We start from the raw sequence: 12,884 nt of genomic DNA on the forward strand, positions 1-12,884 counted from the left end.
TAATTAATTTTATTTACATACGCAGGAATGCACAAGGTCGCACCTGCAGCCCGGAGCCGCCTCGCCCGGCCCCCGACTCGCCCGGTTAATCAGATCTGTCATAATTACCATTCTGCATGCTTCTGACACACGCTGTGAAATATTTCAATTTAACTGCAGCCAATGGCCGCAACAGCGCCGGGCCTGCTCTGCACTTCCCCTTCTTTGCTCTCTTTCTTCTAGTTTTATGCCACTTTTTGGACATTAGTGACCAGATAAATTGGTCGATATCCATCCATTTGTTCCATTATTGACCAATGCATTTGCACAGTTGGTTTATTTTACTCCGCCTCGCATTATTCTGAATGACTTTAACTCATGTATGCAAAACAAAAGGTGCATTTTTGAAGGACATATTGGAAAAAGTTAAGTGAAAAAATTTTAAAATTATCAAAAATTATCCACATACTTCATTCAGAGTATTCTGATGCCATTTAATTTATTTTGCTTTATGTGTATACAGTATACACACGCTACCAAAAAAATTACACTCTGACCCTGCGCAATAAAACAATTAATCAAACATCATCAAACACTTCAGAAGCCTCTGCCATAAAAGTTAACGACTTGATATATTTTTGCCGTTTTAAAGCAAACTTGTGTTAATTAAGAGTGCTGTTGGAGCTGACATGTACAATTTGCAGGTTTTATACCATTTTAATCTATAATTCAATAAGATCAGGCATGATTTATATGCTTAATTACTCTCTGATATTAGCAATTAAACTCCAGCTTTGAATTAAATCTCAATCACACGCTTATAATTGATGGACTAGTGTTTTCTCATAGGTTGCTTGTGTGTCGAGGGCTCCTTGCAGGCTCTTTGTTTGAATTATGTTGTGATAAACCTCCTTGCATCATTTTGTTGACATTGTATCAAGGTGCAAAGTTGTTTTGGGCAGTTTTGGTCAGTTAAGCTCACATAGGAGGTCACTTCTATGTGAAATGACCTGGCAAAATTTAGAAAAAGACAAAATACCAAGCAAATGCGATTTGCAATTAAATACAGATCGTTTTCTGTTCACTATCCTTTAATCATCTGCTGAAAAGCATTTTTTGTCGACTTCGTTGTAAAATGATTTGCTTAAAGTGCATGATATTTACAAAAATGGACACTTTTTATATAATGCAATATTTGTTTCTCAATTTTTTTACTTCAACGTGCTCGACACTGAAGCCATAACAATGGATTAGCATCTTTATTTAAAAACAATGGAAAAGAGTGAAAAAGAAAGAATAGCTCTTTAACATCTGCCCCCTGACTGCGATTTTTAACAGGCGTCCGCACGAGTTTGTGTGTTTGTTTCATTTCTGAAATGCAGCTTAAGCATCCAAATACTTTTTGGGGTCAAAGTGTATTAAAACTTCTAGAAAACTCACAAGGAACATATTAACTGCATCATATTCATGCTGTTAAGCAGGTTTTCCTGCACATACTGTAACAACCCTTTTGTCTCTGGTTACAGATCTCTAGATAGAGGGATAGACAAACAGACAGGCATTATTGACCCCGAGGGTATTTCTCATAAAAACAGCGCTATACATTTACATGTTGCAATCAAACAAGACAGGACATGTCACTCTTTAGCATTACATACATGGTGAGAAATATGAACGTGCTGAGCAATAAATACTCTTACTTCAGTAAGTTTACTCTACTCTTCTTCTACAGTTAGTTTTGGTCAAATGTGATCATACAACAGTTGAGGAGAATCTCCGCTGGTTAAAGGAAGCTCTTTCTATCGCCCCCTTGAGTTTGGAGGTTTGTTAGTGTTTTTGCGATGCATTCCCATCTTAAATATTTTTGTAGCCTGACGATGAAGTCAGTAGCAGTGTTCGCTTGACCAGATCTGTTGGGAACGCACGAGTTTCTGTGTGTTTAGAGTTCATTTGGGGCACTGGCCTCATCTTCTCTTCCTCCATGCCAAGACCATTTGAATAAATACTGGGAGCAGATCTATTTGCATAGTAAGAAATCCAAAAAGTCAGTGCATTTTTGGCCTATTTTTGGTCCTTATTGTTGCAGAAGATTCACATATGCTGTGTTGGCGCATTAATATATTTCAGCCAACAGATGGACTTGATGCGCATGCAGCGGGTCCAATTTCTTCGCTCAAATATCCGCAAACCCCACACAGGTTCGCTCTTAGGGCCCCGCACGCAGACGAAAACAGGTTTGAACATACTGTATTATCTTTTGAATTGATCTGCATGACACTGTCTGCCAGAGCTGAGTCGGTGCCAGATTCAGGAGGGGCGGTAGAGCAGGAAACAATAACGCTTTGTCTGCTGAACACTGCAGGCCTCTGCCTGACATCAAGATGTTTGCTTCTCGCTTTTGTTTTTACTTCAACTTGCTCGACACTGAAGCCATAACAATGGATTAGCATCTTTATTTAAAAACAATGGAAATAGCTCTTTAACATCTGCCCCCTGACTGCGATTTTTAACAGGTTTGTGTGTTTGTTTAATAGAGGAGTTTGGGTAAACTTGCTGGCTTGTTTGAGAGCGGCATCCAACGATGTGATGACTGATAAACCAACAGCCGTGACATAGAGGGCACAGCACTGATCTGGAGACAGCCGTGACCAGCTGATCCTACATTAGATTCGATTCGATTCGATTAGAGCATCCCAAATCTTCAGTAATATGACTTGGTGTATGGAGGTATAATGTTCATCAACCGTGGGCACTATAAATAAAAATGATAAATAAAAATATAATTAGAAATCAAAATAAAATTCAATTGAAAAAAAAGAGTAATATTTTTTTATATTCTGTATAATTCTGCATCAATATTGTATCAAAACAAGAAAAAATCATCAGCCATGTGCACGCACACACACACACACACACACACACACACACACACACACACATGTTGGTATATGTGGTTTATGGGGCTCTCCATAGGCATAACGGGTTTTATTCTGTACAAACTGTATTTGCTATTGCCCTACCCCAACCCTACACCTAAACCTAACCCTCACAGGAAACTCTTTTGGATTTTCAAAATAACTAATTCTGTATGATTTATAAGCGTTTTGAATTACGGGGACACAAAAAATGTCCGTCCTCATAAACCACCTCCTCATTGTGATACCTGTGTCATACCTATGTCATTATACAAATTTGTGTCCTCGTTAACCACATAAACAAGCTCACACACACACACATATTTATTTTTTGCTACTAAATGTTTACTATAACGTTGTTTATCACGTTCTATTTAGTTGTTTTGTTTTAGTTTATAATGTTTTTTCCTAGTGTATACGGTATATCTTCTTTTTTTATATATAAATAATTAAAATGTAATTTTTTCTCTTACTGAAATATATTAATATTTTTCCCCCCTAATTTTATAGGTGGTATTTAGTGTAAATTGATCTGCTCATATGCTGTTTAATGCTATTACCCTCACCAAGAGTGCCGTTTAAAATAATGTTTTGCTACCAGATAAAATGTGATTGTTATTTAGGGAAAATATTGCTCTCTTAAATCGCTTCAATTTTGTTTTAGTTTGTAACTTTAATGTAGCTTCCTATTCTTCGTTATGGGTAGTTTACACCATAGCAAGCTGCCAAATACTTATCTCCAATACTAGTCTCGATAATTTCCCTCTATAATTAAGGTATTTTCTTTAACAATCACTACCCAAGTACACACTATTAGTGCATAGTAGAAGTATGCAAACTGGGATGCGGTGCAGTGATGCTGGCCGATTTGGGACTGTTGGCGACATCAAGGTCCAAGTGATTTGAGACGGGTATCAGGAGTCTGAGGCCTGGCAGAACAGGGTGAGCGGAGGGGACGATAAGGAGCAAATGAGATAATAAAAAGGTGTTGATGGTGCCATGTGACTGTGATGTGGAAAACCACAACTGTCTGGGGCTCCTGAACTCATCTGGGTCCGGACGAGGGCATAAACACCACGCTGTTCTCTCACAGTAGTGTCCTGTGCTTGTTTCATTGGCAGCTTGTGACCGCTCGGCCCTCACACACATAGACACACCATATCCTGCTTAGCTGGGTCAATCTTACGCATGAATTCAGCCTTTGTGCACCAGAGAAATATTTTTATCTGAATGTACCACTGCTATTTATACCCCAAACACAATGGAGGCTCTAGTGGGCCGCCTGGACCCTCTCTTCATGTACCACTTGACCCGTCCACCCGTCCACGGCCTTTATTGATGTTTGGGTAACATGATCTTATAAAGTTGAGCTATAAATGGGTGAGTTAATTAAATTTGTTTTAATATTAAGATTAAGATTAAAAAAAAAAAAATTATAAAATTGTTTTATTTAAATAAAATAGTTTATTTTAGTTTATTTCACACATTTTTTAATGTGAATTTGGCTTAAAGAAGATCAGGCATATTATTTATTCTATTTTAAATATACTATTATATATACTAAATATACTTTATATATATATATATATACTATATATACTTTAAATATACTAAAATTATTATATATGTATCATGTAGTGCTTCAAAAGTGATTGTAAGAGTTTCTCAATCTGTGCTTAGTTTTGCCAAGACACCAAAGTCAGAAGATCTCATTGCGAGCTCAGGCATTTCTCATTCAATTGTATGGCTCTTTCCCCTCACTGTATGTGAACTATTGACTCAATGGTAATTTTTTATTTCTCACTATGATTTTAGGAGGAACGTTAAAACATAATGTAATGAAGCGCAATTCACTTTTACCATCACTAGCCAAGCATTAGTCCATGTTAGATGTACATGATTAGTTTTCCTATCTCCATTTTCTCCAATGATATGCATTATCCTTCATAGTGTTTATCAGAATTGGCTGAACAAATCCCAGTAACGTTACAGTTTCCAGGCCGACTCTCTGTGAGCTCTCTCTGTTTATGGTAAGATGGTGGAAGCAATGTAATTAGACAAATACAAGGGTCTTAAAGGCCCAAAGAGCATTGCTCTGTATGGCTGTCCAATGCAAAAGTGTTTGTGTTTTTGTTCTATAATACAACAGCATTAATGCCAATACCTATGTTGACTTTTTACGGTTTGGTTACAACGATTGATTGATTTATTTATGTTGGTGGCTCGTTCTTTGCCTCAGTGGGATTTGTTTGGTGTTTTATCCGCAGATGTTTGATTGAGGATTATTTTACGATAGACGCTTAATGGCTGTGATAAGGTGTGTGCGTGTTTGAACCGCGTCATGCAACAGACATCACAGCAGGAATGGGACTCAAATCCCTATGCGTGCAAATAAAACAAAATTTGACAATAAACGTGGCAGAGGAACAAGGTGAGCTGTGATGAGCTTCTCTCTGGGGCTTTACATGGTTTTTGGGAGGAGCAGGAACATGGGACAACAGAAATGCTGAGTTATCTTTGCCGTGCAGGGCTCTGGTGTGGCTCTGGCTTCTGCTCCCTGTGTGTGTGTGTGCTGGGTAATCCTGTGGAAATGAAAGGTGCTGCCACACACTGGCCTGGAGATTAGGGCATCACGTTTGTAAGTGTGCCAGGACTCGACTGCTGGAACACACACTAAAGCTGCTTTTTCCTCTTTTCCTTTCCTGAACTCAGATTTTTCCATACCTTATATTAGGAATAGGAATTGGAAGGAATTTAATCGTTCCGATTCCTTTCCCAGTTCCTTAACCAATCCCTTAGTACTTTTCAGGAAGAAACTCCTCTCTCAAACTAAACAAAATCAGTGATATTTAGCTAGGGTGGCCATATGCTCTGTTCATACGGGACATGTCCCGGCCAGGATTTTAATATTGCCTAAAACATCCAGAGCAGTTTGACCAATAACATGCAGGTATTGTACATAATCGACCAATCGTGGGGCTGCGTGTGAGAAGGTGAGATCAAGAGGGAACGTTCAAAGCGATACAATTATGCGCACGTGTTTGTTCATTCGATTGACGCACAAATCCCCCAAAAAACAAAGTCTGCCACAATGCTTCATGTCAAACAAACGAACAAACACTTTAAAGCAATTCGAAAGCATAAGGAGCTGTCTGCTCTGCTCTTGAATGCTCTTGAATGAATGTTACAAAACGATCAACCTGCACAGTGCAAATAACCAAACCTGGATATTTTAGGCATAATTAAAATCCTGGCTGGGATGTGTCCCGTATGAACGGCGCATATGGCCACCCTATATTTAGCATTTATACATATTTTAGTTTGTTTACAGCATTAATTGCGTGAGAAGTTATTAAACTTGGTTGCTGACTCATGAATATTGATTATGCGATTATGTTCAACGTCTTCATTATGTTACAATGTTTGTATTTTGCATTGCAGCCATGCATAACTCTTGAAATACAAAATTATATAAATGGTGTAGTGTTAAAATTGTCACTGTTCTCTATTTGTTATGTTATTTTCTACTATATATTCAATGAAACAATTCAGTGAATACAAAATTGAAAAAAAAAAGTTATTAAGATACTTTTATTCAGCAAGGATGCATTAAATTTATCAAGAGTGACAGTTAAGACTATAAGAATTTTATGGAAGAGTTCTGTTTTAAATAAATGCAGTTCTTTCGAACTTTGTATTCATGAAAGAGTCCTGAAATAAAAATATGCAACACTGTCGACAAAAACATGAAGCAGCACAATGGTTTTCATCATTGATAATGATCGGAAATGTTTCTCGAGCAGCAAATCAGCATATCAGAATGATTTCTGAAGATCATGTGACACTGAAGACTGCAGGAATGATGCAGAAAATACAGAAATATATATATTTTTTTACTGAATTGGTGAACATAATTAAACCTATTCTGAAAACATAAAAAAATCTTACCGACCCCAAATTTCACTTTAGCCTGAATTTATTGTTTAGTTGTTTCTTTTCACGTCAGACGTGTCGTCTCGGTGTTCTCCTGCAGGGCTGGCTGTGTGAACTGCTGCGCTGGAAAGAGGACCCGTCCCCGGAGAACCGCACGCTCTGGGAGAACCTGTCCATGATCCGACGCTTCCTTAGTTTATCCCAAGTGGAACGTGACGCTATATATGAGCAGGAGAGCAACGGAGGACAGCAGCACCATGTGGACAGACCTCCTCACCTGCTGCACATGCCCTCCGACCCATTGCAGGTCAGTGGCACAAACACACACCATATACACTCAGAAAAAAAGGTACAAAAGCAGTGGGCCGGTACCCTTTCAGAAGATACATTATTTACATCTAAAAAGTGCATATTAAAAGTGCATATTAAAGATGCATGTTAGCATCTCCGATGTACATATTAGTGCCAAAATGTGACAGTTTTTTCACCTTTTTTTATTTTTTACCATATGGTAATGCCATTTTTACCAAAAACGTGTCTAATTAAGTCTGTTTTGGAGGTGCTGTAGAACTTTTTCAAACGCTGGTAATTTTGCGCTCCGCTGCTGTGTAAGCAGAACATTCATTAGCAACATCATTTGTCTGCATCTAGATATTAAGGACAGCTAGCTATTTGAATAAATTCATCAATATTCTGAATCCATATTTAATCACAAAATCCCACAGTTCTTGTGGTTACAGCTGTGTGTTTGATCAGATATTATTTTGTTTACTCGCAAGCATATGGTCATTCCAAGAAAAAAGCATGAGGGGAAGAAAAACATTTATTCACTTCCATTTTCACCACTTAAGGCGATGAGATGTGTGCATGAGTGCTGGAGGTTTAGAGATCTCAGATGTCGACTAAAACATTTAACTACACTTCACGATAAGGATTTGTTAGTTAACATTAGTTAACTACAGTAGTTGGCATTAAACACACACAAAAAAATGACATACTCCTACAGCATGTTAGTTCATGATCATTTCAACATTTACTACTAAAAAAAAAATGGTGTAGGAATTTTTCTCTCAGAAATTGCTAACAAATTCCACAAATAATTATGGATATGGCAAGAAACAATGAATTAAACATGGAATATTGAAAGATTCTATTGTAAAACATACTCAAATATTATTATTATTATTTTTTTACAACTTAAAACATAGTGAGTTTTACGACGGTTAAAAAGATTATGCACACAGTGTGAAGCTAATTCCATAGACTTGCATTGAAAGAGAGACCTCAACCTCATAATAACATTGTTACTAGAACTTTTCCATGAGCAAACACTTATTTTTTCTTCACTATTTGTTTCAAAATGTAAAATTGTATTTCAGATTTAATTTAACACACGTCGGATTTTGACCTTGATGCACATAAATCTTGCTGGACAACATGCTCAAGTACCATTTATTTCTGCCCATTGTATTCCAGTGTCTTTGATATGTTATCAGGAGACTGAAATATTTATAAAAAATGGTAACAAGCATTCCCGTTCCTCTTGGGAATGTCCCAGGAAAAGCAGTCTGTATGGTGTATGGAAAACAGCAGCAGCCGGTCACAATGGCCTAAACTCGCAAACAATGGTGCATTTCAGAGCAAATGTGTCATATGTTTACACCGTGGCCTAAACACAGACAGCGATAACGCTCACACTTCACTCGCAGTTCTCGCGCAATGAGATCTCGCCACATATTGAATCTGTATTTACTGTGTTAAACAACAGCTTTTGAATAGAGCTCGATAAGGAATCAACAGACCGGCGCTTTTATGTGAATATTCTGATGAAAGAGTTCACATTCTTGTTAACAGCAGAGCATTAAAGGAAACAGGTAAAGCTATAAAATCCCCACATCTGATTGCTAGAAGTGGGCAACATTACCAAAGTCATATATTATAATGCAAGTAATTTTATAGCATGGTAATATATCACAAAGTAGTTATTTTTTTCTGAAAAATCAACTAAAAAATATATTTTTCATCTCGCCGTCTCTCACACTAACATTTATTATTTTGTATTTTATTGAATTTAATTTAGTTTCATTTTATTATTTTCGTAACTTGATGCAAAAAAAAAAACACACTTGAGTTCAAAACAAGACTGAGAAGAGTAACTTTCATTCAAAAAGAGTGAGACTTATTCCAAACTTGTAAATCAATTAACTTTTTTTTATTTTTTTCAAACAAATAAATCAAATAAATCCTAATAAAGTCTAACATTAGTGCCAAAATCTCAAATGAATAAAACATAATCTAAAAATAGCTCATTAAAATAAAAATAAAAAAGTATACTTCAACTTCAACTTCAACTTGGTTGGACACTAAAAAGGTAAAAAAAAAAATATTGGACTTAATCCAATATATCAAATTATACCATACAAATAAATAAGTGCATATAATTGCGAAAACTTTAATATAATCATTGGGCACTTGAGTTCAGATAAATTCAGAACTGTTGTCAAATAGCTTAAGTGGTTGGATACGAATAAGTATTTTAACAGAAAACTTCACTTGAGTTTGACATGTAACGTGTTTGTCTGTCTCTCGTCCCTCTCAGACTCATCAACAGCCTTCCTCTCAGCTCCAAGCGCCGCTGCCCCTGTCGCACCCCTCACAGCCTCCTCTATCCCAGCAGCCCCTGCAGCAGCAACAGCAGCAGACAGGACCACGGCTGCCCCCGCGGCAGCCCTCCATGGCTTCGCCCGCCGAGATCGAGGACGAGAGCCGCTGCAAGAGCCGCCAAGGCAACCGCATCTCCATGGAGGCGCTAGGCATCCTCCAGAGCTTCATTCAGGACGTGGGCCTGTATCCGGACGAGGAGGCCATCCACACGCTCTCAGCACAGCTGGACCTGCCCAAACACACCATCATCAAGTTCTTCCAGAACCAGCGCTTCTACATCAACCACGCCGGCAAGCTGAAAGAGCCACCCCTGGGCTTCACCTCCAACCACAATAAGGACGAGGGCCTGACGGACTTCAAGGAGAGGGAGCTACTGACCGAGCTAGACGAGAGCGTGCAGACCAACAGCACGATGTTCTCCATTAAAATGGAAGAGCACCTGGTGCCTGAAACGCACACCATTGGACAGGCCCAAACTGAGCAGGAGGCGAAAGAGTAACGGACGGCTTGCTTTAGCTTAGAATCGTATCCTCGTTCACTCCTGCCAGTGTTCCATGAACGAAACTAAAAGACTTTTAACACAAGACTGAATAATACAGAGATGATGAACTTTCACTGTTTTGTAAAGCGTAGGTTATTTCACTGTAGAGACTCGTGCATCATTTCAGTAATCTGCACAACCAAACACAATGTAAAAATAAATCCTAAAGGAGTAGTTCACTCCTAAATGAAAATCTTTGTCGAAACTGTTGTTTCCTTTCAAGTGAATGGTAACGTGGGCAGTCAAGCTCCAAAATGCACAAAAGCATCATATATGAAGTTTTAACAAAGTCATTTTATGGGGTAGTATATGATTTGTTTCCCCCTTTAAATACAACTAAAACATTTTTTTTCATCTCTCTTTAATATTTTATTTTATTTAATCAGCCTAATGGACTCAAACCAATAGAATTAGTTAAATTATTCAAAACAAAAATCAAGTCTGACATCAGTGCAAAAAGTGTGAAATTATTAAACACTTGAGTTCGAAACAAAATACTGTAGATGTGTTAGAGGTGAGCGACATGACCAAAATCATATATTATAGTATGAGGAATTTTATTTCACGTTGACAGTACAAGCATGTTAGTTGCGAAAAAAAAAAAAAAAAAAAAATTATATATATACTTATATAATTTCTCTCACTTCTCTCATTATCTTCATTTATTATCATTTTTATATTTATTTTTTATTCTATTCTAATGGACTAAGAGCAATAGGACTAATCATTCATAAATATATCATGGTATGAGTAATTTTATATCATGTTTAACAGTATAAATAATACAAATTGGTTATCTGAACTGCACTGATGGCCCCAGTTCTCATTCACTTTTATATTAAAGAGTAGTTGCATATTTTAGAAGTCACTTTCTGACAGAATTTTCATGTTTGCCTGAACTATTCCTTTAAGAGAACAGTATGTTGCTGTGGATATTTGCTGACTGCACTTGTTGTCTGTTGTTTTTACACTGATTTAAAAAAAAAAAAAAAAGTAAAGTGAACGGAGTTTGATAGACATTGATGTTTACGTATGTGATGTTAACTGGATTTTTAAGAAGAAAAAAATGCATGTAATTGGAGAAGAGGGGTAGACAAAGGCCTTAATGATGAGGTACTGAGTCGAGCACTGCTGGCTAATGAGTTATTCTCTTTGAAATAAAAAGGATGGCTCACTCTCTGGATCCCTACGACCTGCAGGTAAACCAGGGGAAAACAGCTCACTCTTATTATTTGGTTTGAAGAAATATAAATATATATATAGAGAGAGAGATCTATATTAATTGTAAAAAAAGTATACAGTCTTAAAGAAACTATGCCAACAAATGCCTTGTACTATATGGCACTGCCGATGTTAGATTATTTTGCAAACTTTGGTCACTGTAAAATCCTAGATTTCCACAGTTTCAAATGTGAATCACAAGCATCATCCTGCATTATTTATTTTGCGTTCTGATGTAATTACGTCTCGGGAACATTTCCGTCACCCGGCGCTTTTCGTTTTACTGATCTTTTTCTATTTATAAATGTAATTTTGATGGGCAGTAAAATCAGAAGTGTCTTAACGTTTTAAATGGAAAATGTGCTTTAACGGTTGCCTAAAAAAAGTGCTGTATGTCAAGCAACTCATGCTACGAGCTTCACAATTCATCTTGTATGCAATTTTTACTATCATGCAAATAATCTTAGGTAAATGACTAACCTATAGAGACCACCTTAGAGAGAAAAACATATGCAATTTGTGTGAAATCGATGTTTGCAATGTGTCTTCCTTTGGTTAACGATTCAATTCAAAGCTATTCCTGTATAAATATGATGTATAAAAAAGTGTTTCTTTTTTTATGAGTTTATTGCAATGAGAACACCAGTTATTTTGTTACGACTGACTGTTTTATAAGTGTTTCTCAGTTTCTTTATGCAGAAATGTTCTAACTAGGAGTGGTTACTGATTGTTAATGACACAATTAAACTGTTTGTATTGTACTCTGAATCTTTGAGTTAATGTGCATTAAAGAATATCCACAGCGCAGGCCGAGTCAGACGAGCGCTTCTTCTATGAGGAATAAGCTCCCAGGCGGAAGGTGGGATGAAGTCGTATTAGAAGTGTGTTTAAGTGTAAATAGAGGCAGGTGTTAAGGCCGTGTTAATGAGTCGATCTGCAGGGATTGGAGGTGTAAAGCTGAGAAGGTGCTTTGACTTCCCGATGAACTCCAGGTGAAGCTCTAAGAAGCGTATGGAAATCTGGCTCGCCCATATGGAGGTAAATCATCGGTGACCTCTGTGATCACAGATTGCCTGAAAACATCACTGTGTTGTTTGCAAGCATTTTTAGAGATGATAGGAGGAGAAATAGCATGCTTTGTTTACTCAGACTTCAGGATGAGGGTAAGTTTAAATGGAAATAGCTCTAAACAATTCAACATACAGTACAGTAAATGACTTGTTTTTCTTCAAATAATCTGTATAGACATATACATGTGTCAGGAGATGAAGGGGAGTATGTACATAAATTATATATGAAACACGAAAAGAAAAAAAACTATTTTGCAGTTAAACCGTATTACCGTTTGTTGTCGAACTCACAGAAGTCCATTATTACTGCAAGCTTATTTTCTTTTAAAGTATGTGAAGTTAAATATTTTAATGTGTACTGTCTAATAGCAGGTATCAAATTTCATGGAAATTTGTAATAAAATTCTTTACTCTATAGAGGCCCTTGACTTAAATGTGTTCCACTGACAGAAAGCTTCTCCTGTTTGTTTTTAGATCATTACATTTTCACTTTGAAGTAAATCTGATCAGATTAATTGAATGTTCTTAATATACTATATATACTACAAAATTGAAACAACA

General features: G+C 37.0%; 1 protein-coding gene across 5 annotated transcripts in view; it reads left to right on the plus strand.

Annotated features, from left to right (window-relative positions):
• LOC113059345 (DNA-binding protein SATB1) overlaps positions 1-12,058 on the plus strand; it is a 53,360-nt gene extending 41,302 nt beyond the window's left edge. For all 5 annotated transcript variants that reach the window (XM_026227786.1, XM_026227789.1, XM_026227788.1 and 2 more), the window contains 2 exons: positions 6,928-7,134; positions 9,427-12,058. In XM_026227786.1, coding sequence (XP_026083571.1) covers positions 6,928-7,134; positions 9,427-9,990 — 771 coding nt within the window. In that variant the 3' untranslated portion in view covers positions 9,991-12,058. The remainder of the gene's footprint in view (positions 1-6,927; positions 7,135-9,426) is intronic.
• Positions 12,059-12,884: the final 826 nt, after the last annotated feature.

Source organism: Carassius auratus, chromosome 41, assembly GCF_003368295.1.
Source record: "Carassius auratus strain Wakin chromosome 41, ASM336829v1, whole genome shotgun sequence".
Taxonomy (NCBI): Eukaryota; Metazoa; Chordata; class Actinopteri; order Cypriniformes; family Cyprinidae; genus Carassius; species Carassius auratus.